Here is a 27975-nt window from a genome sequence, read left to right as displayed (position 1 = left end):
TTTTTTTTGACAGAGTCTCACTGGGTCACCCTTGGTAGAGTGCCGTGGTGTCACAGCTCACAGCAACCTCAAAGGCATAAGCGATTCTTTTGCCTCGGCCTCCCAAGTAGCTAGGACTACAGGTGTCCACCATAACGCCCGGCTATTTTTTTGTTGTAGTTGTCTTTGTTTAGCTGGCCTGGGCCAGGTTCAAACCTGCCAACCTGGGTGCATGTGGCTGGCGCCATAACCACTGTGCTATGGGTGCCAAGCCTTAATTTTATTTTTTAAAATAAACTTTATTTGGAATAACTGTAGATTTTGCAGTATGGTTGCAAACATTGTGCAGTTCCCATGTACCCCTCACCCAGCTTCCCCCAACAATGGCATCTTAACACAACCAAAGGTGCGTGTGAGAGAACAAAAACTTTACTGGGGTGCTAGACTCTTCCCGTTTCCCCTGCGTAACCAATTGGAGCCTTTCTCTGTCCCTGGACCAGCTCAAAATGCTGTGCTACACTAAGCAAGCTTGCTTTTCAATCTAGAAAGCATAAATTCCCACTGAGGAAACTCAGACTCTTATTCCTGGGTGCCAGGGACACAGAATTGGATCTATCCAGCCCCTATCCTGCAGGAATGAGCCAAGCCAGAGGTCCATATATCATCAGGGTGGTGGGTGGGAAAACTGGGGCCCAGGTTGGCCCAGGGAAATGATGGGGCCCGTCAGAACCAGGCCTGGCTCCTAGGATGGACAGGTCTGAGAAAGATGGGTGGCACTTGGACAATCACAAACTGTGGTGCTCTGTGGGAGCAAAACCTGGAAGGATTTAGAAATGAAAAAGGTCCATCCTGGACAATCAGAGATGGAAGACAGAAAAGCAGAGAGAAATGAATCATTCTGATACAAGTTCCTCTGAACGCCAGAGAGAGCTGGGGTTGGGGAATACTCCCTAGAGCCTTGGGGCTGAGAGAGGTGATCTCAGTGGAGGGCACAAGGTGTACCAAAGTCTGCCAGCATCCCATGGCGACACCTGACCCTAGAGGAATGGGAGAGCTAGAGGGTGAGATGTACATGGTGTCGGATCCTGAAAGTTCAGATTTTGTGCCATGGACAGTGGGAGTCACTGAAGATCTTAGAGGAGAGGAGTAATTCTGTCAGAACTCCTTGATGTGCATTCAACACGTTTGCACAGAAACCTATCTATGGGGAGGGGGAACCAGAGCCTTCCTTTAAGAACAAACACTTGGAATAGAAGGAAGAGGAAGGGCTCCGAGGGAGGTGGGGCTGGGGGAAGCCCTGGGTCTGAGGGAGGAGGGGCTGAGGGCCTGGATCCCTGGCTCTGAAGGAGGAGGAGCTAGGGGTACCTAGGGGTCTGAGGGAGGAGGGGGTGGGGGCCTAGACCCCTGGGTCCTCAGTTGGAGGGGGGATTGCACATCCAAGTCCAGCATTCAGTGGGAAGAAGTGCAGTGTGTTCCCTCTGTCTTCTGGGAGCAGCTGTCTCCCCATCCAGGTGGCCATGGGAGCTGGGGGAAGGGCCTTTGGCCCATGCTCTGGCCACCTGTCTCAGTCACCTGGTCAGGACGATCCTGCATCTGTCCCTGTCTTCCTGCCACCTCTGTCGTCATTCTCTTCATCTGTCCAGTCCTCCAAGCTTGACCCTCCCTCTTCCTCTTCCTCCTCACCCTTACAGGACTCATTCCCCAAGTCCCCAGGTTCTTCTTTGTTTCCCTCCAACCCCCAGTTGTCCCCCAGAAAGTCCAGGACAGCCAGTGCAGGGCTCCTAGTCTCAGGATCCAGGTCTAGAAGCCCCCTGAGCAAGGCCAAAGCTGGGGGTGCAAACTGGTCCCAGGGTGGTGGTGGCTGAGGAGGCTGGGGCCTGGTGGTCATCCAACAAGCAAAGGCTTCGAACTCAGGGTCGGGGGCCAAGGCCACTTCCCAAGGGAAACAGGCAGTGGCTGCACAGAATAGAAGCACCCCCAGGCCCCAGGAGTCCATGGCCGGCCGCAGGGGCAGGGTGTCGGTCGGCAGGAGGAAGCAGAGCTCAGGCGGTGCAGTGGGCAGCGGGGCTGGGGGTGCAGGAGTCGGGCTGCCCTCCGGCCGGGTCAGACCCAGGTCACCTAGGGCCACACGGCTGCACACAGGGTCAAAGACCAGCACATTGTCTGGCTTGACGTCTGCATGGACCAGCCCCCGGCTGTGGAGGAAGTCCAGAGCGCCGGCCAACTGGGCCATCACCCGCTTCACCAGCAGTTCTGGGAGGCCCTGAGGTCAAGGAGAGATGAGAAAGGTCAAGGTGTCTTGGCTCCCTCTTCTTAGTTGCCCTTGACAGAGACTCTAGATTCCTTAGCCCTAACGGTTCTAACTCTTGGACTTTGAGAACCTAGAGCCCTAGACTGGTGACTCCCTGCAGTGTCCCCAGATAGCCTCCCAGAGACCTGTCCATCACCCTCAGTCACAGCCAGCACCCATATCTGCACTCTCTCAGGCCAGCTCCAAGCTGGAGCCCCATGGGAGCCCTGATTATAACCAGAAGCTCTTTCTTTTAGCTTCTTTCATAGGTTCTCCTAACCCTAATTCTCAGATCCACTCCATCCAGATCCCCAGAGAGAACCCAGATCCCAGACTTACCCTAACCCTAGTGCTATCTCCAACTCAGAGCCTGTTCTAAAGTCTCCCAGTTTACTTCAAATGATTGGTTAGCTAACTCATTGGGCTGGCCAGTCAGCCAGCCATGAAGCCATCCCTCCCTCTACATCCACTCAACATCCATGCCTCCGCCTAGCAATCCCTGACTTAATCAGGAATTTACTACCCAAAATTCATCCATTTATCCTTCCTTATTTACTTTCATCCATCTCACCCATCCACCCATTCTTCCATCCATCCACCCATCCCTCCATCCTTCCATCCATCCTGCCCATCCATCCACGCAGACGCCCATCCCTCCTTGCTTCCTTTCATTCATCCATTATCCAGCCAGCCATCCACCCAGCCAGCCAGCCAGCCATTCATCCACCCACTCCTACAGCCAGCCAGCCAGCCATCCACCCTTGAGCCATAGATTCTTCTTCCCACTTCTTTTCCTTCCTTTCATTTATCTCTAACCCTATCTCAAATTTCAAAGTCTATTTGTAGAAATATCCTCACCCCTAATCTTCAAACTCAAGAGGCCCTTGAGTTTCATGGTTTTAGTCCCAACCTGGTCTCCTTTCTAGAGGAGACTCCATTGCATCTCACCTTTACTCAGCCTGTTCCCACACTTTCAGCTATTCTTGCCTCCCTTAGCATGCTCATTATACTTCTCTCCATGTCATGGAGTACCAACCTATAACCGACCCTGAACCCAAACCACCCAACTCCATCTGCGCCCACATCCCTCATCCCAGTGCTGACTAAAATCTCTGTTTCCATCCCCACCTCCAGCATCAGCCTCAGTCCACCCTCAATCCCACCCCCAGCTTCCAGCTCATCCAAGCTTATGTTTGGTGATTAGATGGGTGAGCGTGGGGTCAGGCATAGAACTGCATTGAGAATTAGAAATGGGAGGTCATTTGGGGTCAGGGTTTGGGACAAAGTTGGACCTGGAATAAGCAGGCCCAGCCTTTGTCGCCTGCCTGCCTCACCCTTTCCTGGAGCATCCCGCTGAGGTCCCCACAGGGCGCGTACTCCTGGGCGAAGGCAAAATAGCGGGGTGTCTGCAGGGGTCCTGCCAGTGTCTGCAGCAGGCCCGGGTGTGAGGAGACGCAGCGGCCCACACAGAACTCTCTCAGGAAGGTGGTTCTCAGGACAGAGTCCCGACGCAGAAGCTTCAGAGCCACAGCTGGACCTGCCCAGATGGGGCCAGAGGGGAGCTCAGGTGGCTCTGGTCTGGCTGTAGGGTCTTAAGCAAGCCCCTAATCCCTCTGAGTCCCAGACTGCTTGTGGGAAAAGCAAGTGTCTTCACCTGGGAAGTGTGGGTTGGAGGAGATCTTCCCTAAGGGTCCCTCCTGCTCTGCCTCAGACTGCTCTGTGGTGTTTTAGACTTATCTTACCCTCTTTGGGCCTCGGTTTCCTCTTGCATAAAATAAGGGACCTGATGGTGACTTGGATTCCAAGTTACACCCCTGCTTGCTGTGGGAGCTTAGGCAGACACTTACCCTCTCTGGGTGACCTCTGTTTCCTAGAAGATCACAAAGCTCTTAACTAAAAGTTCCTATCAAGTCAGGTTCCCATCAGCTCCTCCTGGGAATGTCTCCTGTCTGGGTGGCTTCCTAGAACCCTTATGATAGGAGAGTTTGGGAGTCTTCCCTTGACTGGCTCAACTCACCCCCGTGGCGAGGCTGGGCGAGGAGCACACGGCCATAGGAACCAGAGCCCAGCTTTCGGATGAGGCGATATTGGGCTTGGAGACTCCTCACCAGGGTCACCCTGGTGGCCGTCAGCTCCACCAGCCGTTGGAGGGCCGTGGCTGTGTCTTCCTACAAGAGAGGGGCAGGGGAGGGGAAGGAGTGAGCCTGGGGTCTACTGAGAGTGGCAGGGAAGGAGGCCAGAGGCCCAGCCTAGGGATTGGGGGGGGGCAGGAGACAGGGGTCACTGTCCCCAGAAAGGAGGATGAGTCACAGTGACTCACCCAGCTTCAGGCCACCTGTTTTTGTTTTTTGTCCTGGAGGGGTTAGGGGTCATTGTTTCAGAGGGCCAGCCTGCCCCTGTCTGTAGGAGTGGGCCAGAGGCCCACATCCCTAACTGGGGCTGCAGCTCCAGCTGTTTCCCCCTCGCCACCCTCATCTCTCTCTCTGCATAGTCTTCTCCCTCATGCGTCCTGTTCTTTGTTTCTGAGTCCATTTCTCCAGAGCCTCAGTCTTGATGTGCCCCCTTGGGTGTCTGTTGTTCTCTCTCACTGTGTCGGGTCCCTGAGGCCTTTCTGTTTCCCCTATTCTGTCTCCCTGGGTGGCCGCCCTGCCCCCCTTCCTTCCCATCTCCCATCTCTCACCTCTGGGTCCCCATCCTCAGGGGTCTCAGGGGCCCTGAGGTCCATCTGAGGGTCGCCTGGTGTTGGCTGGCCCCGGGCAGGCGCCCCTCGTCTGGGCTCCACAGAGACCAGCTTGTCCCCAGAGCCCCCTGAACCCGTGGGTCCTTGCTGTGCAGAGCCGAGGGTGAGAGCCCGCTGGAGGAGGTCTGCCTGTGTCTCCCCTGGGGTCCGTCTGACTCTGGCGAGCTTGGAAGATGTCTTTGTCTCCCTCTGGGTATATGTTCCTCTCTGTGTTGCCCAGTTTATTTCTTTGACTCCTTCTCACTCTCTCTTTAACCAATCTCAGTCTCTTTCCTTCTGTAGGAGTCTCTCTTCACCTTCCTTATGTCTGGGTGTCTCACCCTCTTTTCCCTCTCCTGTCTCTGTTGGTTCCCAGCCCTCTCCGTTGCCCCCTATACTCTACCCACTCTTAGGCCACCCATTGTGCCTGTGGGTGTCCCCACACTCTGTTTTCTGTCTCCTTCCTCCTCTCCCCTCATCTGTGGTTGCCTCTCTCTGCCTCCCTCTGGGTGTCTCTGTGTCTCTTTCCTCCTCTCTTTGTTCCCAATTCACTCTCAAAGTCTTTGTCCCTCCCTTTCTCTGGGCCCGGGGACAGGGGTGTGTGTGATGGCTCACAGACAGAGACATCCTGTCCCCCACACCCCTCCCTCACTCCCTCTGGCCACTGCCCCCTCCTTCTCCCTTCCAAACATAGACCGGCTTGGACTCTGGGCTCTGGTCCCAGGACAGAGGGGACAAAACACATTGTAAACCCCCAAGGTCCAGGCCTGTGTTCAGAGAGAAATGTGGGAAAGACCCCTTCACACACCTGAGCTGGGATGACAGGGCCAGAGCTGAGTACTCTGCCTTCCTTCCAGGGCTGGGTCACAAATAAATCAGGTGTGTCCAGGACTCAGGGGACCATTACCAAAGCCCTGTTCTCTAACACCAAGAGGCCAGGTCCCTGCACCTCCTCCCTCAGACCCAGGGCTCCCAGTCCCTCTTCCCTCAGACACAGGGGTCCAGTCCCCCAGCCCCTCCTCCCTCAGTCTCGGGGGTCTAGTCCCCTACCCCCTCCTCCCTCAAACCCAGAGGTCCAGGCCCCTAGCCCCTCCTCCCTCGTACCAGGAGCTCAAATTGCTGTGAGCTACACTGGGAACAGAGGTCTCTCATATCTCAGCACCTGCCCCAAGCTGGCCCTAAGCATGCTTTACGCTGGATCCTCCCAGCTGCCCAGAGGTTCAGTATTCATTCCCAGTTCACAGAGCAGGAAACTGAGGTTCCAAGAGGCGATCGCCTTACACAAGGTCAGGAGGGGAGCAGGCCCTAGGCCAGGTCTGTGTGACTCAGAGGCCTGACATCTGCTCCACTCGCGTTTCCACCACTACTACTGCCCTGCTATTAATAAAGGCGCAGCAACAACAGCTTCTCGGAGACTCTGGAAGGAGCCACAGGAAACTGGCCTTGGTGCCAGCCTCGGGAGCTGGGCTGGGCTTGAGAGCGGGCAGAGGCAGGGCTTCCTCTGCTCTTTGGCTTTTCTGAGGGAAGCTTAGGAAAAGTTGCAGACCTACAGAAACATAAGGAGAACGCTGCCATGCATGCCCATGACAGGTGTTACCCTTTTGCAGTGGTTGTTTCATCTTTTATGCAGGGTAGGCGGGGGGAAGCTCAAATTATGTTAAAGTAAATGAAATCTTCTTAGGTGAAAATGACACAAATTTGCTTTAAAGCACTCCAGCAAAAGAAAATACGTGTGTGTGTGTGTGTGTGTGTGTGTAAATAAATGTTACTAATTGAGAACCAAAGGCTTATTTTATTGCTCTTTCTATTTTTGGTTCTGTTGGAAAATTTCCCTCATGAAATGCCACAAGTTATAAAATAAACTGCAGGCATCATGATAAATTGCACCCACTCGGGCACACATTTTTAGAGAAGAAAAATTTCTACCTCAACTACAACTCCCATATTTAATGACCTTAATAATAATCTATCAACATCGTTTAATAAGCAGTCTGTATTCAATTTCTCCTTTTAAAAAAAAGTCCTTGTTTAGATTAAAATTGAGTCAGGAATCCATGTACTGCATGACTTTTAGGGGATTTTTAATCACTGCACCTTTTGCATTATTTGAATTTTTCCTGTGAGTGTGTGTTACCTATTCAAAATTTTTAAAATAAAATAATGTAATGATGACTATTTACTTGATGGTTACTAGGTCCCAGGCCTGGGCTCTTCTCTCTCTCTCTTTCTCTCTCTCTCTCTCACTCATCTGAGACTTATGGAGTCCTTCTGACACCCTGAGTGGGTAGAACAGTGGCTTCCAATTTACTGGCTGGGAAACTGAGCCATGAAGAAGTAGAATTATTGGCCACAGAAACATGGTAAGGGAGAGGGTTTGGGGATATGGGGCTCCTCTCTGTCACCCACCCATCAGCTTCTAGAAGACAGACCCGAGGGGCCTGCTCAAGCTAACCTCCTCTGGGGCCTTGGAGTTGGCCGGGCATGTCATGGGGCCACAGCAACTGCAGAAGCATCTGTTATACTAAAGCTGAAAGGTCAAGTTGGAGGGCTGGCCACCTGGGTTCCCTGGGAGGAGAGCAGAGGGGACGCTGCAGGCCTCTATCCTTCCCCAGCCCTCCCCCACAGGCTCACTGATGATCCGGGGAGCTTTGCACCTCCCCATTTAGCAACGGCCACTCTCTGTGGGGTTACCCGGAGTGACCTCAATGTGCAGGTGTGGATGGGGGAGGGTCCTGGCCTGGCCTCAGGGCACATACACACTCCTCTTTGAAGCTGGCCTCCAGCTTCACACCTCTCTCCCCACCCTGCCCCTCCTGCCCCCAGGCCTCAGAGGCTCCTTCTGTGACCCTCTCCAGGCTTCATTCTCTCCCACTGGCCAGACCAGTGCATGCTGACAAGTGTCCAACTGCCTCTGTGCCTCAGTTTCCTCCTGTATGGAATGAAGGTAATCACAGATACTACCCAGAGCAATATCCAAAAAATTTAATATTTATAATTGCAATAGTATACCTAAAATAATTGTATTCTGTTTACTACCATATTTGTATATAAACCATGGTATAGCTCATGGGTAACATGTTATTTATGTATTACATATATTTTCAAGTAAATTCAATGAATAAAATATGTACTGAAAGAACACATACAAAATTAATTTACACTTCAAAGATTGTTCAGTCAACCCACCATCCGCCCATCCCTCCATCCTCGGGCCAACAAAGAAAACAAAGAAAGAGTAAAGGAAAAGAAGCTCTAACATTAAATTGATTTGCTCTGTGCTAGAAATAAGATTATAAACTAGTAAATTAAAATGTTGGTCTTTAACAATTGTCATAGTGCAGTTAACCAACTTTGCAGTAAGCTGGTTTCCTTTTCTCCCAGTTTGAGATGTTAATGCTATTTTCTCTCTGTTACAATACATATACATTGAACAAATGTTGCTGAATAAAATAATGGATGGGGGCGGCGCCTGTGGCTCAAGGAGTAGAGCACGGGTCCCATATGCTGGAGGTGGCGGGTTCAATCCTAGCCCCGGCCAAAAACCAAAAAAAAAAAAAAGATTAATAAATTCAGGGTTTAAAAAAATGTTTAAAAAAAAATAATGGATGGGGCGGCACCTGTGAGTAGGGTGCTGGCCCTATATACCGAGTGTGCTGGGTTCAAACCCAGCCACAGCCAAACTGCAACAAAAAAATAGGGCGTTGTGGTGGGCACCTGTAGTCCCAGCTACTTGGGAGGCTGAGGCAAGAGAATCGCCTAAGCCCAAGAGCTGGAGGTTGCTGTGAGCTGTGAGGCCACGCACTCTACCAAGGGGGACAAATTGAGACTCTGTCTCTAAAAAAAAAAAAAAAAAAAAAAAAGACTTGGGGCTGGTCTGAGCTGAGGGTGTTCACAGCAAATTGATCACAGCAAGTTTTGGATTTCTTTGTACCTTCTTTACTCCCACTATTTCACTTAACTAGCTTTTAAAAAATAAAAAATTAAAATAAATACTTCTGCTACATATGTATAAATCTGTAATTGCTAGAGAGTATCGCCTTGCATGTTTTTAAACGTTGCATAAATGGTATCACATCCACGACCTGCTTGCTTTTGTCTCCCCAGCCAACACTAAGCTTGTGAAGTTCCCCGGGTTATCACACGTATCTCGGGTTGTTTCTTTCCTCAAAGATGTTTACTTGTAGTGTGTGGACATGTTGTCCCCAGTGGATCCATTTTTCTGAAGCTGGGTATTTTAGGTTTTTCCAATGTCATGCTCTTAGGAGCAAGAGAGCAAAGAATATTTTTATACATGTTACTTCGTGCTAAGTGGCACATTTTTTTTTTCTGGGTCATTGGCCTCAAATCCTGGGTCAGTGAATAGGACGACGTGCAACTTTCTTTGATATTGTCACATGGCTCGCCAAGGTGCTTGTATCTGGCATTACTTTTTTTTTTTTTTTTTGCAGTTTTTTTGGCCGGGCTGGGTTTGAACCTGCCACCTCCGGCATATGGGACCAGCATCCTACTCCTTTGAGCCACAGGTGCCGCCCTGGCATTGCTTTTTAATTTTTATTTTATTTGAGTTCAGAGATCCCTGAGAGAATAAGCTAGTGAGATTTGCATTGTCTCCAACAGAAACCACTGGCCATGTGTGGCTCTTATACACTTGCAGCCTGGCTGTTCTGAATTGAGCACCATCATCATAAAATAGATGCCGAGTTTGGAAGAGAATGTGGACTATCTCCTTCATAATCTTGATGCCATTTATATGTTGACATAATGTTTGGTTTATACATACAATAGGATCTCATTATTTGCAAATTTTCCCACTCCTTAAAATGTATTGGTAACCCCCAAATTCATATGGTGCTGTAGTTAAAAGCAATAAATTGTATACTTAAAAATTGCTAACAGAGTAGATTTTTTTTTTTTTTAGACAGAGCCTCAAGCTGTCACCCTGGGTAGAGTGCTGTGGCGTCACAGCTCACAGCAACCTCCAACTCTTGGGCTTAAGTGATTCTCTTGCCTCAGACTCCCAAGTAGCTGCGACTACAGGTGCCCGCCACAATGCCCGGCTATTTTTTGGTTGTAGTTATCATTGTTGTTTGGCAGGCCCGGGCTGGATTCAGACCTGCCAGCTCTGGTGTATGTTACTGAAGTCTTAGCCTCTTAAGCTACAGGCCCTGAGCCAAGAGAGCAGTTTTTTTTTTGAGACAGAGCCTCAAGCTGTCACCCTGGGTAGAGTGCTGTGGCATCATGGCTCGCAGCAACCTCCAACTCCTGGGCTCAAACGATTCTCCTGCCTCCGCCTCCCAAGTAGCTGGGACTACAGGTGCCTGCCACAACGCCTGGCTATTTTTTGGTTGCAGCCATTGTTGTTTGGCGGGCCCGGGCTGGATTTGACTACTTGAGCCACAGGCGGAGAGACAAGATAATACATTTTAAGTGTTCCCATTGCTAATAAATAGTAAATAAATAATAAATTACTCATGAAGTAATGCATATGTTAATTAGGTTGCTTTAGCCAACCCACAATGTGTGTGTGTGGTGTGTATATATGTGTGTATATACATATCTAATATTTATTTATTTATTTTTAACACACAGTCTCACTCTGTTGCCCCAGGGTAGAGTGCCATGACATCAGCCTAGCTCACAGCAACCTCAAATTTCTGGGCTCAAGTGATCCTCCTGCCTCAGCCTCCCCACTAGCTTACGACGCCTGGCTAGTTTTTCTATTTTTAGCAGAGACAAGATCTCACTCTTGCTCAGGATGGTCTCAAATTACTGAGCTCTAGCGATCCACCTGCCTCGGCCTCCCAGATTGCTAGGATTACAGGTGTGAGCCCTTGCAGCCAGCCAACACACACACACAGAGCCTGAGCAACAGAGTGAGACTCTGTCTCTAAAAAGAAATCATGCTAAGCACAATAAATATATAGGATCTTCATTTGCCAATCTAAAATAAAATAATAGTAATAAGGGTAACAACAACAACAACAAAACCACAGCCCCTTTGTGGCATTCATGGAGGTGTGAAACATCTGAGTGGAGGATGTACACATCTCCAGCTGGGGTGCACAAGGCGACATTCTCTCTTATTGTTTCAGCCCATCCTGTAAACCAGTGTCCTTTTCACATTAGTGCCAAAACATCCACATTTTGTGCTTTTGGTTGGTGACTTTGTAGTTTAAAGAGGCCCCAACTTGGACTGCAGGCAGTGGCTCCTGCCTGTAATTCCTGCACTCTGGGGGCCCAGCAGGGTGGATCCCCTCAGCTCAGGAGTTTGAGACCAGCCTGAGCAAGAGCAAGACTCCTTCTCTGCTAAAGAGAGGATCCCAGCTACTTGGAAGGCTGAGACAAGAGGATCAATTGAGCCCAGGAATTTGAGGTTGCAATGAGCTATGACACCATGGCCCTGTACCAAGGTGACAAAGTAAGACTCTGTCTGGAGGGCGGGGAAAAAAGGCCTAAAACTTAGTAGCAAAGTGCTGTCAAAGGCTCCTTCAGTGCTCTGGCGAGGCTGGGGTGTGCCTCATGGAGAAACTCTGTGTGTTGAATGGGCTGCATCCAGGCATGATGTATACTGCTGATGGCTGTCAGTGAATCAACAACATATATATTTACAATGTTTTTTGTTTGTTTGTTTGTTAAGAGACAGGGTCTCCCTCTGTTGCCCAGGCTGGAGTGTAGTGACCCAATCATAGCTCACTGGAGGCTTGATCCTAGGCTCTAGGAATCCTCCTGTCTCAGCCTCCCAAGTAGCTGGGACTATAGGTGCCTGCCACAACACCCAGCTAATTTTTAATTTTTTCTATAGAGATGGTGTCTGGCTATGTTGTTCAGGCTGGTCTCCAACTCCTGGCCTCAGGGGATCCTCCTGCCTCTGCTTCCCAAAGCACTGAGATTATAGTCATGAACCACCATGCCCCGCCTAAAATGTGTCTTTACACAGAAACACATAAATAAACAATGTTATGTATTAGTTGTATCAATGGATTAGTTGATGAAAATGCTGTGATGAGAAAATTTTGGCAACTTGACCCAGTGCTTCCCCCAGGGCAGAAGCTCAGTATTCTCCAATTTGATGTATCAGCAACTCCATGGAATGCAACTACCACTAAATAAGGAGAATCCACGAAACTGAGTGAAAGAAAGCATAGCATCAATACGATTTTCACAGGTTGGGTGAAGCGGTTCACACCTGTAATCCTAGCACTCTGGGAGGCCAAGGCAGGTGGATAGCCTGTGAGTGCTGGAGTAGGAGACCAGCCTGAGCAAGAGTGAGACACTGTCTCTAAAAAAAAAAAAAAAAAATCACCGGGCATTGCGGCGGGCACCTGTAGTCCCAGCTACTCGGAAGGTTGAGGCAATAGAATCACGTTAGCCCAAGAGTTTGAGGTTGCTGTGAGCTATGATGTTACCACATTCAACCCTGGGACTCCTGAGTGAGACTCTGTCTCAAAAACAAAGAAACAAAAGAAAGACTATTCTCACCGGTTTCTATTTACTTTTGTAGAAATGGAAAGGTGTAATTCTCCAGACAACACTGGGGATTAAGTACCCCAGTGAAGTCCATCCATCTGTGGGTCCCTCTGGAAGTCCAAAGATCACAGGCACAATCACTGCATTCCCCACCCCCCAGCAGGCTGCTCCCTAACCTCATACTTTCCTCTCCTGTGCCCTGGCCTTTCCCCAGCCTCCAACCTCCCCCTGGAGCACTCCACTCACCACCCCACAGGCATCTTTCTAACCCTAGGTTTTGACCCTGACCTCCCCTTCTCAACAGCTTCCCATGGCTCCCAGCCCCACAGGATAGAATCCAAGCTCCCCAGCCTGGCCTCTGAGCCCTTCTGGAGCTGGCACCTGTTCCAACTTATTTTCATGCCTCTCCCCCTCCCCCATCACTCCCCCACCTCAGTCATATGGAAGGACTCAGAGCATCTGGGGCTTGCTGGATTCTTTTCTCAGGAAATGTGTGCAGAATGAGGGGATGATCAGGTGGCCAAAGGCAGAGGGTTTGTAATGGCTTCGTAAATCCCATGTGATTAACAATAATTATAGCAGGCATTTACCGAGCACTGGGTAATACCAACCCCGGTGCTAATCCTCACAGCACCCTGGGGAGGTGGTCCTATTCTTAGCACTGTTTCATAGCAGAGGAAAAGGAGACTCCTGGAGATTAGGCCTCCTCCCAGGGTCCTGCCACAGGTCAGCAGAGGGGACTCAAATGCTAAGTCAGACTCTGCATTTCACGCCCTGGGCCTCTCTGCTATTTGTCAATGTTTGTGAGCCAGGAGCTGGGGGCAGATGTAGGTCAAGGTTGCTGACTTCTCTCCTTTCTGTTCACATTTCACATGCATGCCCTGGGTTGGGGCTCAGCCCTGGGAGACTGGCGGATGGGGTCTATTCCTGCCCTGGGGTAGGATCTGGAAGGTACTGTGGACCAGCACCAGGCACTTATAAAACAGGGCCCGCCTATTTTAACAGAGGTGACAATGGGGAACCCAGAAGTGGCTCCAAATGGTCCTGATGAGACAATGGGTAGGGTTGGAAGGGGTCTCTGGACAGTCACCTGGCGAATGGGCAAACAAGAACAGTAAGGCCAGTCCATCTGTGACTGGGATTCCAACTGAAATGAGGAGATTGATTAAGTAACCACGGAGCGCCTACCCACTACCTTATATCCAGCAAGTTCTCTGGACAGAGCAGGGAGCAAAGCTGACACCCAGCCCTGGCAGGCGATCTGTGGACACAGGAAGCAGATTAGGCAGTTGCCTGGGGCTTGACAGGCACGGAGCAGGGTACTGGGGTGCCAGATGAGAAGTACAATTCCTTTTTTGGGGTAATGAAAATGTTTTAAAATTTACTGTGTTGATGGTTGTGACAATGTCAAAAGCCATTGATTTGTACACCTTATTTATTTATAAATAATCAATCATAGCTCACTGCAGTGTGGAGCTCCTGTCTCAGCTTCCACCGTGGCTGGAACAATAGCTAGGTGCCCCACGCCCCACCTGATCTGTACACTTTCAGTGGGTGACTTGTGTAGTATGTGAATTCCATCTCAGTGAAACTCTAAAAACGTACATGGCCCAGTGGAGCCTGCATTCTGGTCAGAGAGAGACCACATGAATACAACCTGTTGGGCACCCAGAGTGTTTTTGAGTTTTAACGCCCTGCCTCCTGTACATGATGGAACTCTTTTCCATAATAATCATATAATGGTCACCAGCATCTCTCTCTTGACCCATCGGTTTTTCTTTCTTTCTTTTGTTTTAAAACCATCAGACTTTATTTTCTAGGGCAATTTGAGGTTCACAGTAAAACAGAGCAGAAGGTACAGAGAGCTTCTACCCACCCCCAGTCTCTCCTACTCTCCACACACCCACCAGAGGGCCCTTTTGTCACAACTGATGAACCTACATGGACACATCATTACCACCCACAGTCCCTAGTGTACATTTGAGTTCACTTTTGATGGTGTACATTCTGCGGGTTTTGAAAAATGTGTAATGACACATATCCAGACTTATGGCATCATATGTCATTGCTTAAAATCCTCCACCTGTCCATCCTTCTTCCCTACAGTATCCACTGCTCTTTTCGCTGTCACCAGAGCTTTGCCTTTTCCAGAACATCATAGAGCTGGGATCATGCAGCATACCTTAGGGTGGCTTCTTTCACTTAGTAATATACATTTAAGGTTCTTCCCTATCTTCTCACAGCTTGACAACTCATTTCTTTTATTGCTTAGGAACCTTCTATCGTATGGATGTACTCCAGTTTATTAATCCATTCACATATTGAAGGGCATCTTGGTCACTTCCAAGTTTGGAGAATTCTGGATAAGGATGCTATAAACATTCACATGTGGGATTTTGTATGGACATAACGTTTTCAACTCATTTGAGTAAATATCAAGAAGTTCGATTGCTGAATTGTATGCTAAGAATATGTTTAGTTTTCTAAGAAATTATACCATATATAACAAAATTATTTCCTGTCCTCATTTGTCATTCTTGTCTAGATTTGATTTTAGTGTGAAACAAGTAGAAAGGGAAAGAAAAGAGTATCTTTTGATTTTAGAGTTATCAATTCAAATTCAGTAAATATATTGGGTATGACCTAAAATTTTCACCTACCAAGTTCAAAAATATTACACCTTGCAGTTGGCACTCTGTTTTGATGTTTGAAATGTCATACACAATTACAAATCCCAGCGAGCACATAGGAGGACAGAGTAGAAGTGATGCTAGCTCTTCATCTCTTTGCAATCACTGTGTTGTCAATGCCCATTTCAAAATAACCATTTTAAACAAAGTGGGAATAAGGTGCTGGAGATGAAAGTTGCAGGTGTATTGAACTTAAATTATGCCAACCCTCATGAATATATTCCCCAAATGAATTCATGTCCTTGATGCTGTAAAACTGGAGTTATTACCTTCCATGTGTAATGTAATGCTTATTAAAGGATAAATAATAAAACAATGAAAATGGACTAACTATGTATGTATATATGCATGCAAATGTCTATGTGTATATGTGCATTCATATGTATATATTTAGCACTTCCTGGTAACAGCAGTAGCAGCAGCAAATGTTTAGACCAATGAAAGATGTTTTCCAGGAAGGAGTATTTGATCACTGACATTATTTACAATTGCCAGTGCTTGGTGAAAGTGAAAAGTGGCCCAAACTTGCAGTCAGTTTTATTTTTGTTGCTCTATCCTCTGCCAATGTGCTCTTTATGGGCCACATCTGAGTCCAACCACTTCCACCTTTGTCTGCAACCTCCTAAGTTGCTGTGCAGAGATTCCCATTCAACACTTATCTGACAGGCAGATGTTGGGAAATGGCTGGGGGGTGTGGAAAAATGGGGTCCTGCAGGCATTGCTGGGGGAGCATAGACTGGTGAATGAGATGGGGGACTCGGTGGAAGTGAGATCCCTAATTATGAGGATTCCTCTTCTGAGTATGCAGTCCTGGGAGATTTTTCCACAAGCCCTCTGCCACATTGTATCAGTGGTGGGGAACAGAGGCAGTTTACAAGTCTACTACCTCTCATTTGTCCATCAGAGTCTCCTCTCTGTTATAGTGACCTGTTCTGATTAGAAGGGATGGGGACAACTGGACTCCATCTGGCTTTTCTCTGGGTTCAGTCAAGGGGAGACTTCAGCAGATGATCGAACAGATAAAAGGATGGATATTAGGTGGTCCAGTTCTCTCCTGGCTAGGCTGTGGTTTGGCAGCACCAAAGATCAATTATGGCCATGTGCTATGAGCACCACCCTCTGTAACTGAAATTTGAAATATAAGTAATTCTAGGAAAATGAAGATATATCACATCAAGTGACTAGGAAGACCAGACAGATGGAGAGAACCTTGGAAAGGAACTGGTTAAACGTAAGTCTTTTACAAACAGCAGTTATTACTTAAAAACTTATCCACAACAATAGTGCTGTGCTCAGAGTAGAAACCCTGGAGCCAGGCAAGCTACTTTTACACTCCAGCCCTGTCACTTACTAGCTTTGGGGAAACATTTTTGCCTCTCTGTGCCTCAATTTCCTTCTCTGTAAAGTGAAGATAATAATGGTATAAATGACATAGGTTGGGCACTGAAATTAAATGGGTTAATACATGTATATTTATTTTATCCCTAAAACTTAGTAACACAAAACAACATATATTTCCTGTCTCATCATTTCTCTGGGTCTGGAGGCTGGATACAGCTTAGCAGGGTCCTCTGTTTCAGGGATTCTCATAAGTCTGCCATCAAGGTATTGGCAGGGCTGGGGTCTGATCTGGAGGCTCGACTGGGGAAAGATCTGCTTTGGCTCTCCCTCCTGTCCAGAGTCAGTTTCACAGCTGTTGGACTGAGGGTCTCAGTTCATCTCTGCCTATTGGATGGAGGCCTCCCTCAATCTGTGCCACAAGGGCTCCTCCATAAGGCAGCTCACAGCACAGCAGCTAGCTCCATTAAAGGAAGGAAGCCAAGGAGAGAGAGAAGCAAGACAGAAGTCACAGCACAAAAATATGCAATAATAATAATGAACACCATTCAGCAAGACACCGCCACGTAACACAAGCACAGCTGTGAGATACTGAAATACCAAGGCTGTGAAACCTTACTGAGCTGTTTGTACAGGGCTTGCCCACCTAACCGCATGGTGGCAAGTGTGTGAATTTTGTTGTCAGACCACATACAACAACAGCTCTGATGGCCATTCCAGACAAAAAGTTCCAAAATTGCTTTGAATTGTGTACTAGGTGCTGACATTGGTGCAGAGCTTGCTGAGGGGAGTACTTCGAAGGCAAATGCAGTGATATTCAGCAATGAGGTGTGTAGCACTTTTTCTAGGACGAGTTCATGAATTTAATGGCCAGACATCATATGTTACAGGCCTTACCCCCATATGTTTCAGAATATGACCTTATTGAAACTGGGTTATTGAAACAGGGCTGCTGCAGATATAATCTAGGTGAGATCATCCTGGAGTGGCATAAGCCCTGCTCCAATGTAACAGGTACACACATACAGTAAAAATGAAAAATTTGGACACAGACTCACACATAGGAAGGGTGCAAGTGATGATGAAGGCAGAGAGTGGGGTGATGCAGCTGCAAGCCAAAGCATGCCAGAGATGGCCAGCAATTGCCAGAAGCTAGGAAGAGGCAAGGCAGGATTTCCCTGCAGGTTTCAGAGACAGCAGAGCCCTATGGACACCTTGACCTCAGACTTCTGGACTCCAAAACTGTGAGACAATACATGTCTGTTGCTTTAAGCCACCTGAGTTGCAGTACTTTGTTATGGCAGTCCTAGGATTCTAACCCAGATTGATGGGTTTTAAACAATTTAAATAAATAAAGAAGCCAAAGTTGAAAGGTCAGGCAGGAAACAAAGCAGGGAGATAGAATTCATTTCCTGTGCTGCATAACAATTTCCACAAGTGCAGCAGCTTCAAACAGCACCCATCTGTTAGTGCATAGCATTTGTGGGCCGGGAGTCTGGTATGGCATGACTGGCCTCTCTGTTTGGGATCTCACTAGGATGAAATCAAGGTGCTGACTGGGCTAAGCTCAGGGCCCTCTTCCCAATTCATTTAGGATTTGGTTCTTTGTGGCTGTAGGACTGAGGTTCCCATTCCCTTGCTAGCTGTCATCCAGAATCCACTCTTGGTTTCCAGACACAGGCCCACATGCCTTGTTGTATGGTCCCCTCCACCTTTAAAGCTAGCAACCAAGATGCCCTCTGTTTTGAATCCTGTCTCACACGCTCTTCAGGAAAAGCCTCTTGCCTTTTGAAGGGTCACCTGATTAGTCCAGGCCCACCAGAGAGCTTCTCCCTATCCTAATTCCACCTGCAATAACCCTGTGTAGAAGAACCCAGGTCAGTGTCTGGTTGAAGAATCAGGAGAAGCAATGTATACCCCTTGGGAACAGGTATCTTCTTGGGAGTCATCTTAGAATTCTGCCCACAACTGGGATGGACACAGAGAGATGAGGGGCAGGAGAAGAGAGTAGGGAAGGTCTTGCATGGGGTATTTAAAGGGCAGCCTGAAGGGAAGGATAGGGGGTCATTCCAGGTGAGGAGAGTCACTTGTCAGGGCCATGGGAGAAGAGACCATGGTCTGTGCTAGGAACCGATGGAATTGTGGAGATTAAACAAGCTAATAATGTGCGTGAAGTGCTTGGCACTGGCAAATGGGTGAGACAATAAATAGTAGCTACAGTTATTATCCCACTGTTGGAAGTCTGGAGGTGATCCAGCTTTCTCTCCCTTCTCTCTCTCTCTCTTCTTCTCCGTCTCTCCCTCTCCTTCCCAATCTCTTCATCTCCTGCAGACTTTAGGTGGGTATCTTCTCTTTTCCTGGTCCCACATTTGCTTCCATGAATGCCTCTCTCCCTCCTTGAGACCCCAGAGCTGCTTTGCTGTGGCAGGGCATAACTCAGACAAAGGTCTGTTGGTGCAAAGGCAAGAGTGGGGGCTGGGGAAGCTGGGAGGAGCTGGGAAGTGGCAGCAAATATTTATGGAGCCAGGTCTGTGCCAGGCACAATGCTGGGGCATGGTGAGATAAGGAACCGGAGGAGGTGCCAGGACTTGGTCTCCAAGGCTGGGTTCCAAGCCCAGAAGGAGGCTGGCAGGGCAGTAGGAGGTGGTGGCCCTCTCATATGGCTCATGGAATGGAGGGCTTGGTTGCTGGGTGTCCACAGGCATGTGAGGGTCCCCTCAGACCCCCTCTGGAAAGTAGGGGTGCTCCATTTGGTGCTTCCTATGCTCAGCTCCCTGACTCATTGGGAACAAATCTACCTGGGTGCAGAGGCCCTCCTCGGTCACCCTGGCTGAAGATCATCTCTTATTTCTCTGGCAGTCTCTGTAGAAGTTCTTCCAAGGCCCCCATCTCACTTAGAGTAGAAATCAAAGTCTTGGGAGTCCCTACCTGACCTTGTACCACTTGCCTCCCTGGGCACCTTTATTCTTATTATTTTCTTTCCTCTTTTGCTCCGCCCCCAGCCTTGCTGGCCTCACGGCTCCTTAAACACACCAGTCACATCCCCACCTGGGGACCTTGGCACTTGTGGTGACCTGACACTGGGACTCAGGCTCTCTCTTGAAAACCTGTGGTTCCACTTCTCTGGTCCTGCATCATCTTTCTCCATAGCATTTTATGCCCTAGTAAGATGCTTTCTAAGTTACTTGTTTGCTATGTTTTCTTGCCTGACTTCTCTCACTAGAATGGGAGACTAGTGGGGGGAGAAATCTGTCTGTTTTATCCACTAATGAATGAACAGCACCCAGGACAGTACCCCCCACACAGTAGGGGCTCAAAAAAGACTTTTAGGAAGAGTGAATGACTACATGGGATAAGGCTGAATTGTTGTGTAAGGGTTAGGAGAACAGGCTTTAGAGCCACAATGCCTGGGGTCATTCATGTCCAGCTATGCTATTTACTAGCTGGATGGCCTTGGCTAAGTCAGTTTGCATATCTACCCTTGAGTTTCCTCTTCAGAAAAATGAGGCCTGGAGGGAACCCTTTCCATTGCTAGTGAGGCTGAAAATGGTACAGCCACTTTGGGAAACAGTCTGGCATTTTTCTTAAAACGTGAACCACAGACTTCCCACACAGCCCAACAATTCCGCTCCTAGAAATCTGCCCAAATGAAAAGAAAACATATGCCCACACAGAGACTGGTGCATGCATGTTCATAGCAGCATTACTCAAACAGCCAAAGGGGGGAAACAATCCAAACACCCATCAATGGAAAAATGAGTAAGTAAGATGTAGTCCACCCATACAATGAAATATTATTCAGCCATAAAAAGAAACAAAATACTGCACTATTACACTTTACAATGCACATGAACCTTGAAGACATTATACCAAGTGAAAGAAGGCCATCACCAAAGCCATCACATACTGCATGATTTCATTTGTATAAAATGTTCAGAATAGGTAACTCTATAGAGACAAGAAGTAATTAGTGGTTGCCTGGAGCTAAGGGTGGGGATGGGAAATGATGGTTATGAGATTTCTTTTGGGGGTAAAAGAAATGTTCTAAAATTGGATTGAGATGATAGTTGTGCAACTCTGTAAATTTATTAAACAATCATTGAATTGTACACTTAAAACATGATTCTATAATATGTAAGTGATACCTCAATAAAGATGTGTAAGAATAGTAAAAATGAAAACAAAACCCTGAGCCCACAGTAGTGTCTATTTTATGCTACTGTTGAGGGGACTAAATGAGCTCCTTTGTGTGATCTCCTTAGAAGCAGAGATAGGGGGCAGCGCCTGTGGTTCAGTCGGTAAGGTGCAGGCCCCAAATACCGAGGGTGGCAGGTTCAAACCCGGCCCTGGCCGAACTACAACAAAAAAATAGCCGGGTGTTGTGGTGGGTGCCTGTAGTCCCAGCTACTTGGGAGGCTGAGGCAAGAGAATCGCTTAAGCCCAGGAGTTGGAGGTTGCTGTGAGCTATGTGATGCCATGGCACTCTACCTAGGGCCATAAAGTGAAACTCTGTCTCTACAAAAAAAAAAAAGAAGCAGAGATAGGGTAAAATACTCTAGGAATGTATTTTTTATTATTAAAAAATGTGGCTGTGATCATATATGTAAAATTCTCAGCACAACAAAAGACAAACAATAGAGTTCCATGCGAGATCACTACACTACTGCTTCAATAACCATCACCGTTTGATGACTTTTTCATTTCCCATCTCTGTCCCATGAACCTGGGCCTCAGTGTTTTCACTGGGCTCCATCTCTAAGACTCTGTTCTTTTTTTAAGTTCTGTATTTTGTTCTGGGACTATTTCTCTCAGGAGGCAGCAGGTATACAGGGTAGAGGGCAGGTGGTGGGTGAACCTGTAGAGCAAGGGTGGGAGCCTCTGGGCATGGAGACAGATGCATGTAGAAAGGGGGTTTTAAAGTGGGTTGTGTGGTGGGAACTGATCATGAGGGTTATTGTGACTTGGCTAAGAGTTCAGAGCATGGAGCCTGTCAAGCCTGGGTTTGAGTCTCATTTCGTAGCTGTGAGATCTTGAGTAAGAGAGCTCCTCTCTGGGTTCTGTTCCTGCCTCTCAGGAATGGGGAAAATATTTCCTACCTCCCAATGGGATGGCAGTGAGGATTCTCTGAGGACATATACATACCAGGTTGTGACAATAATAACAAAGCAACAGCAGCAGTAACTTCTTACTAGAAACCAAGCACTGTCTTTAGCCCTTTTTACAAATTCCTTTAATAGGAGGGGCTCAATGCACAGACATCTTCTCTTTACATTTGTCCCTTCCATAAACAGAGCTATATACTTCCCTCCCTTGACAGGTTTTTGTTCATGACATTGTAATCCTGTATCTAATCATGGCAGGCTCTCACTCAATAAGGGCCCACATTTAGACATGGGTAGCAGGGAGCCACTGAAAGCTCCTGAAGAGGGAGCAGCTTTGAGGTAATAAAAGCATACCCCAAACCTCCGTCTCCCCAACATTTGAGATTTGTTGACAGCTTTTCAAAGGATCTACTTCTTTGGAGAACCGGTCTGATTGGGTAGCCCGATTTATTTGCCCCCAATATTTGATTACTGTCCATTTCTTGAGCTGGTCTATCAGCTTCACAAGGGCAGGTATCCAGGTGGTCTCATTTCACACTCCATTCCCACCCTACAGCACTGGAGTCCAACACAGTGATGGTCAAATGAGCTGACACATATGAAACTACACCGCTGGCACTCTACCAAACCTTCATCAAGGATGTGTTAACTCAGGGATAAGGGAATTCTCTGAAGCTTTGGCTAGTCATCATCTGGTCACCCTAACCCTCATCTACCATGTTCCCAGCCTCCTTCCCCCGCTTTGATCCATCTGGTGGTGTCGTCATATGGGGAGAGTATCTTCCCTCCTGGAGTCTCAGTTTGGCATCCTGAAAAACAGGGGTGCTCTCACCTTTCCCTGCTCTTGCAGGTGTGAAGACATGACCACCACCTAAGTGGTCAGTGTTATTACTTGACTAGGCAACAGAGAGCCAGGGAAGGTGGTGGGGGAAGGCAGGATGTCAAGACAAGGAAGAGAAAGTGGTTTGAGGAAGAGATTGGCTGGGAGATATCCTTCTCCTCTCCACTACTGGTGCCTACAAAAAGGGTAGAAAGAAAGAAACAAACAAACAAACAAAAAAACACTTGGAGGATTTGTAGAAAGTGAAACTTCCCAACCTACTCTCAATCACTTGCAGTTTTTCAAATTTGTGGCATCCTCCTGCTCCCCAGCCTTTGCTCCTGTTGGCCCCTCTGCCCGGAGTGCTCTTCTCACAGATGTTCCTTCCCACACCCGGGTCCTTCTGTCAAGTCAAACATTACATTGCCAGAGAAACCCTGCCCACCTGATCTTGCTCTGCCATCACAGTGTCCCGAGGTTTTTTTCTAGGTAGCATCTTCCATACCTAGAAATGTACCTATGCTACACCAATGTACCTATGCTACATTGCATAGCTGCTTACGATCTAGAGCAGCACTATTCAACAGAACTTTTGATGCAATGTTCTAGACCTGCTGTCAATATGGCAGCTGCTGGTCAGTTGGAGCCTTTGGGCCCTTAAAACAGTGTCACCAACGAACATAACTTTGACTTTTATTTTCATTTTAATTATTTGCAGTTTATCGACTTATTCTAAATTTAATGGAAATAGCCATGTATGGCTGGTGGATACAAATTAGGCAGCCAAGATCTAGAACATTCTGTCATCACAAAAAGTTCTCTTCGACAGTGCAGCTGCAGCACCAGCTTCTCCAGGGGAAGAGGATTTTCACTCCTCAGTACAGCAGGGTCCTAGCACCAGGAGGGACACAGAATGAGGGTGTGGCAGACCTTTATGGAACAAGTGTCACAGAGATCCCAGTCTGTCTTCTGTTTCTTCTCACACCAAATTCATGAGCTTCATGCTTCCTTAGGGGACCTGTGCCCCCTGATGTGAAGGGCTATATCCTTCCTGCTCTGAACCAGAGCTCAGTCTGTTGGACAAATCCAGACTCACCCCAGACCCTCTCCGCCAGCACCCCGTCCCCACAGGCAGTCACACTCTCTCCGGTTTCACAAACTCACATTTATTCACAGACAAAGGGACAAGGACAGACCTTTGCACACTGGGGACTCCCAGGGTCTGGCAGTTCCAAAGAGATGATGGTGTCCAGTGTGTGTAGTGGGGAAAGGCAGGCGGGGGTGTCCCCACCAGGCTCGGACCCTCAGGCCAATTGTCCTGTGCCTCCTTTTCCACAGTACTGCTTTAAGACGTGTTAGGGTGAGCAGTTCCTAACCAGTATGGGATGGGGGAGGGGCATGGGGAGGGAGGGGAGGTCTAGGCCCTCCCTCCTTAGTGTCAAGGGCTTGAAGGGGAGGGGTGGGTAGACAGAGGAGGTGCCTCTCCTTCAACTTCCCTCCTCCATATTGCAAAGCTGGGGTCTCAAACTGAGTGGCAGAGGGTGTGTGGAGGGTCAGGAGGCCAGGCCCCCCAGATCACGCAGGTTAGCTTTGCTGTCTACCTCTTCTTCCTCCATCTCGAAGGCTGAGTGATCTTGGCTGTCGAAACAAGAGGCGCTGAGGAAAACAGGGGGTGCCAGTGGGGGCTGGGGTGGGGACCCCGGAGAGGGTGGCTCTTCCTTGATGTGTAGGACGGGCAGTGAGAGCCCTTCCTCTTGCTCTACCTGCGTGGGCAGCGGTGGTGGTGGTGGCGGCGGCGGCGACGGCTGGGCCTGGGCCTGGGCCTGGAGCGCCTGCAGGGCTGCAGCCCTCTCCAACTCAGCGCGGTGACAGCGCTGGTGGCGCAGAAGGCTATAGGCGCGTGAGAAGCGCCGCGGGCATCGCGGACACGGGTGCGGGGCCGGGCCCCCAGCATGCACCTGCGCGTGGCGGGCCAGGTCTGCTAGCCGCTTGAACTCTCGCTGGCAGCGCACACACTGGAAGGGGCGCGCCCCTGAGTGGGTTACTCCGTGCTGCCGTAGGTGTGCCCGGCGCCGGAAGCCTTTGCCGCACTCAGGGCACCAAAAGCGGGGCTCCCCAGCTGGGGGCCGGGCTGGGGCGGCGTCCCCTCCATTCTGCCCGCCTTCTCCCCCTTCGGAGGCACCCCCGCGTTCAGCCCCTTCACCCCCATCCGGCCCCTTCCCTGAGTTCCGTCCACCCGACGCCTTGTCGTCCTTCTTGCCGGCTCCAGGCAGTGGGGCCAGCAGGCTGAGTGCACCATGGACGCGACGGTGCTGGCGGAGGTAGGAGGCGAGGCGGAAGGCCAGGCCGCAGTCTGGGCAAACGAAAGGGCGGTCGGTGGAGTGGACCAGCCGGTGGCGGGACAGGGACCAGGGCCTGGCGAAGGCTTTGAGGCAGATAGAGCACTGGTGTCGCTTGGGGCGTGGTGGGGGGCCCCCTTCACCCTCCTGTTCGCCTTCTGGGCGCAGACAGGGGTGCGCTTTGAGCTCGCCCTTGGTGGCGAAGGCTTCGCGGCAGCGGAGACACAGCAGCGTCCAGTCGGCTTGGAGCAGGACCTGCTTCTCCTCCTGCCGCCCCGCTGCCAGCGCCAGCTCGGCCCTCAGCTCTGCGGCCCCAGCTGAGGCCTCCTCTGACTCCGACTCCCGGGGCGCAGTAGCATTCGCGGGGGCTGGCTCTCCTGCAGGGCATGTCTGGGGCCACGTGGCCGCTACCTCCTCTTCCTCCGCGGACCCTGCTGCTGTGTTAGGCTGTTCCACGCCCTGGTCCTGTGAACCCCAGCTGGACTCGGCTGCCTCCTTGGCCACCCTCTCGATAGCCAGCTCGACCTCTCCACCTGCGTGCTCCTGGGCCAGGTGGCGCCTGAGCTGGCCTGGCTCAGGGAAAGTGCGAGGGCATGCAGCGCAGCGCAGCGGGGGCTGAGGCCCGTGGCCACGCAGGTGTCGAGAGAGGTGGGCAGGCCGGCGGAATGCCTTGGGGCAGAGGGGGCAGGCGTGGGGCCTCAGGCCAGAGTGGCTCAGACGGTGCCGGGAGAGGTAGTAGGGGAAGCGGAAGAGGCGGCCACAGGTGGGGCAGGGCAGAGGCGCTCGAGGGGCTCCAGCACCCCCCCTGCCACGGCCTCGGCCTCGACCACGGCCCCGGCCCCGGCCCCGGCCCCGGCCCCGGTGAGGTGAGCTTCCCAGGGCAGGTGGAGGAGGCTGCGGATCCATGCCTGTGGGGAGAATGGGGAGAGATGGGGGGACAGAAATAAAGGGAGATGTGTTGGGTGTGGCAGAGAGAGGAGCAGAGGCAGAGGAGAGGCAGACGGTCAGATACTCGGAAAGGGGAAACAGAGCGAGGAGACACAGAGGCAATATGAGAGACACAATAGAGGAGAGAGTGATCAGATATAGAGAAGGAGACAGAGTCAGGAAAAGAGAGATAGACACAGAGAAGTAGAAACGGATGGTCAAAGGTGGAGGGTAGGGGGGCAACACCCAGCAGAGACAGAGATTTTGAGTTCCAGAGATAGAATGAAAACCGTGATGAGGTGGTGGTAGAGAGAGAGGGGGACAGAGAGATACACGCAGAGGAAATAGGACAGAGAGACAGAGGAGGAGACATGGAGGGAGACAAAGTCAGCCAACTGCTTTCGCTCCAGGGCCCCAGGAGTTGAACGTTTGGGGGGGGGGGCTAGGAACCAGCCCGTGGGGCCCGAGTGGAGGGGGTGGGATTCGAAGCCCAGAGGCCCCGGAAATGGTGTGTGTGCCCAGACGCCAGGGGCTGGGAGAGGCTGGGGAGTGGGAAGGTTCAGACTCCTAAGCGAGGAGGGGCTCCGGGAGGAGGGGGCTGAGGGTTGGGACTCCTGGGTCTGGGGCTGGACGGGATGGGGGCATCTGGGCTGGGGATTGTAAGAGGTATGGATGGATTCCCGGGTCCTGGTGGAGGAAGGGGCTGGGGAGGGGGCTGGGCTCCTAAGACAAGGGAGAGGAGGGGCCCGAAGACTCAGCTGCTGGGATCTCCAGGGAGGAGAGGCTGAAGGGTGGACCCCGGGGCTGGGGGTTGGGGGCGGGAAAAGGCCGCCGTGGCTGGGGGGCCCTGGGTCCGGGAGGGGGCATTTTCTTCGGGCTGAACCTGCGGGTCTCCACAGTCATGGTCAGCAGAACTGGGGCCATGGGTCGAGGCCTTGAGGCTCTCTTAGCCCGCGGCCTGGGGTTCTGTCCTGGTCACGGGGCACCGGACTCTTACCTCCGCTTCCTTCGCTCCTTTCTTCCTTCCCCGCGGCCAGCCGATCGCGACGGTGGCGGCGGCGAGGGAGGGGGGTCCGAGCGTGCTGGGGGGTGGAGGAGGAGGCTGGGCTCGGTGTCACTGCCTAAGCCTTCCCCCCGGAAACCCGTCTTTTCCTCGGAGCCTGAAAGAGGAAAGACTGGCTGGAAAGCCGGAAGCGGGAGGACCGGGGGACCCAGAGGGCGGAGAGGGAGGGCGGCTTGGACTCCTGGGTCCTGTGAGGAGAGGGGCCGGAGGTCTGTCCTCTAGGCTCCCAGAGTGACGAGGGGACTGGGGGACTGGAACGCTGGGTCTAGCCGCTCCCCCCAACTCCTCAACACACACACACATTGATTCATTCCTTCTACAGATACGCATTTATCAAGTCCTGTCTGTGCCAGGCACTGTGTTGGGTTGGCAGGGGTTGGGGGGGGACCCGGGGAGGGAGATGAATGAAGCAACGACGGAGGCTTCAGAAAGTACTGGCACTCTGGATTAGAACCTGGCTTTAGCCTTTACTTGGCTGCCAGAACCAGCAACTCATCCACTCTGAGCCTCAGTTTCCCACTTTGTCATAAGTACCTGAATATATTCATTCAATCCTAAGCGACCAGTATTTTCTAAGGACCTAGTACAGGCCAACTCTGCATATACTTTGCCACATGTGCGGATATTTACTCAATTCTAATCAAACCAAATAATATTTACTGAGCACCTACTATGGGCTAGCTCTGTCCTTGGTGCTGGAACGACAGTGGCCAAAACAGAGGCCATTGCACCCTGTACTCACGGAGCTCACGGTGGGATGAGGAAAGCAGACAGACACAGATCAATGACGCTGGGGTGGGGGATGTGTGTCCTAAGGCTGAAAAGTATGGGAATGTACTCTCACTGGGAGGGCATGATCCCAGAAGTCTTCCTGGAGGCAACAATGTTTCAGCTGAAACCTGCCTAGGAAAGCAACACTGACACATTTCAAAAACCTAATGTGGAGCAGAAAAGGCATTTCACAGGACTGTACCTGCAGCTTGATGCTGTTGAGGGTTAAATTCTTCTTCTTTTTTTTTTTTGAGGGTTAAATTCTTGCCAAACATTGTTGGTTAGAGTGTGGACAAACAGGACCTTTTGTACATGGCTGGGTGAGTAGAATTTGGAGCAGTATCAACAAGCCAGCAATTCCAGGAATTTCTCCTTTGGAGAGATCTACTCAGAAATGTGCAAAACGATGTTTGTACCAGGTTAATCGGGGCAGCATTGCATATCGCTGCAAATGGCTGCAACAATCTCAG

General features: G+C 50.1%; 2 protein-coding genes across 2 annotated transcripts; both read right to left on the bottom strand.

Annotated features, from left to right (window-relative positions):
• Positions 1-7: 7 nt before the first annotated feature.
• On the bottom strand, positions 8-5560 carry SBK3 (SH3 domain binding kinase family member 3). The gene is made up of 4 exons (XM_053606734.1): positions 4950-5560; positions 4287-4437; positions 3604-3806; positions 8-2242 (listed from the first exon to the last, which is right to left on the bottom strand). Exons 1-4 carry the CDS (start codon positions 4992-4994, stop codon positions 1556-1558), a joined length of 1086 nt encoding a protein of 361 aa, XP_053462709.1. The 5' UTR covers positions 4995-5560; the 3' UTR covers positions 8-1555.
• Positions 5561-23192: 17632 nt separating this feature from the next.
• ZNF579 (zinc finger protein 579) lies at positions 23193-26791 on the bottom strand. Its single transcript, XM_053606049.1, has 2 exons — positions 26669-26791; positions 23193-25652 (listed from the first exon to the last, which is right to left on the bottom strand). Exon 2 carries the CDS (start codon positions 25648-25650, stop codon positions 23959-23961), a length of 1692 nt encoding a protein of 563 aa, XP_053462024.1. The 5' UTR covers positions 25651-25652; positions 26669-26791; the 3' UTR covers positions 23193-23958.
• Positions 26792-27975: the final 1184 nt, after the last annotated feature.

Source organism: Nycticebus coucang, chromosome 10, assembly GCF_027406575.1.
Source record: "Nycticebus coucang isolate mNycCou1 chromosome 10, mNycCou1.pri, whole genome shotgun sequence".
NCBI lineage: Eukaryota > Metazoa > Chordata > Mammalia > Primates > Lorisidae > Nycticebus > Nycticebus coucang.
Note: the sequence above shows the minus strand (reverse complement) of the source record. Positions and strands in the feature narration are given on the sequence as shown.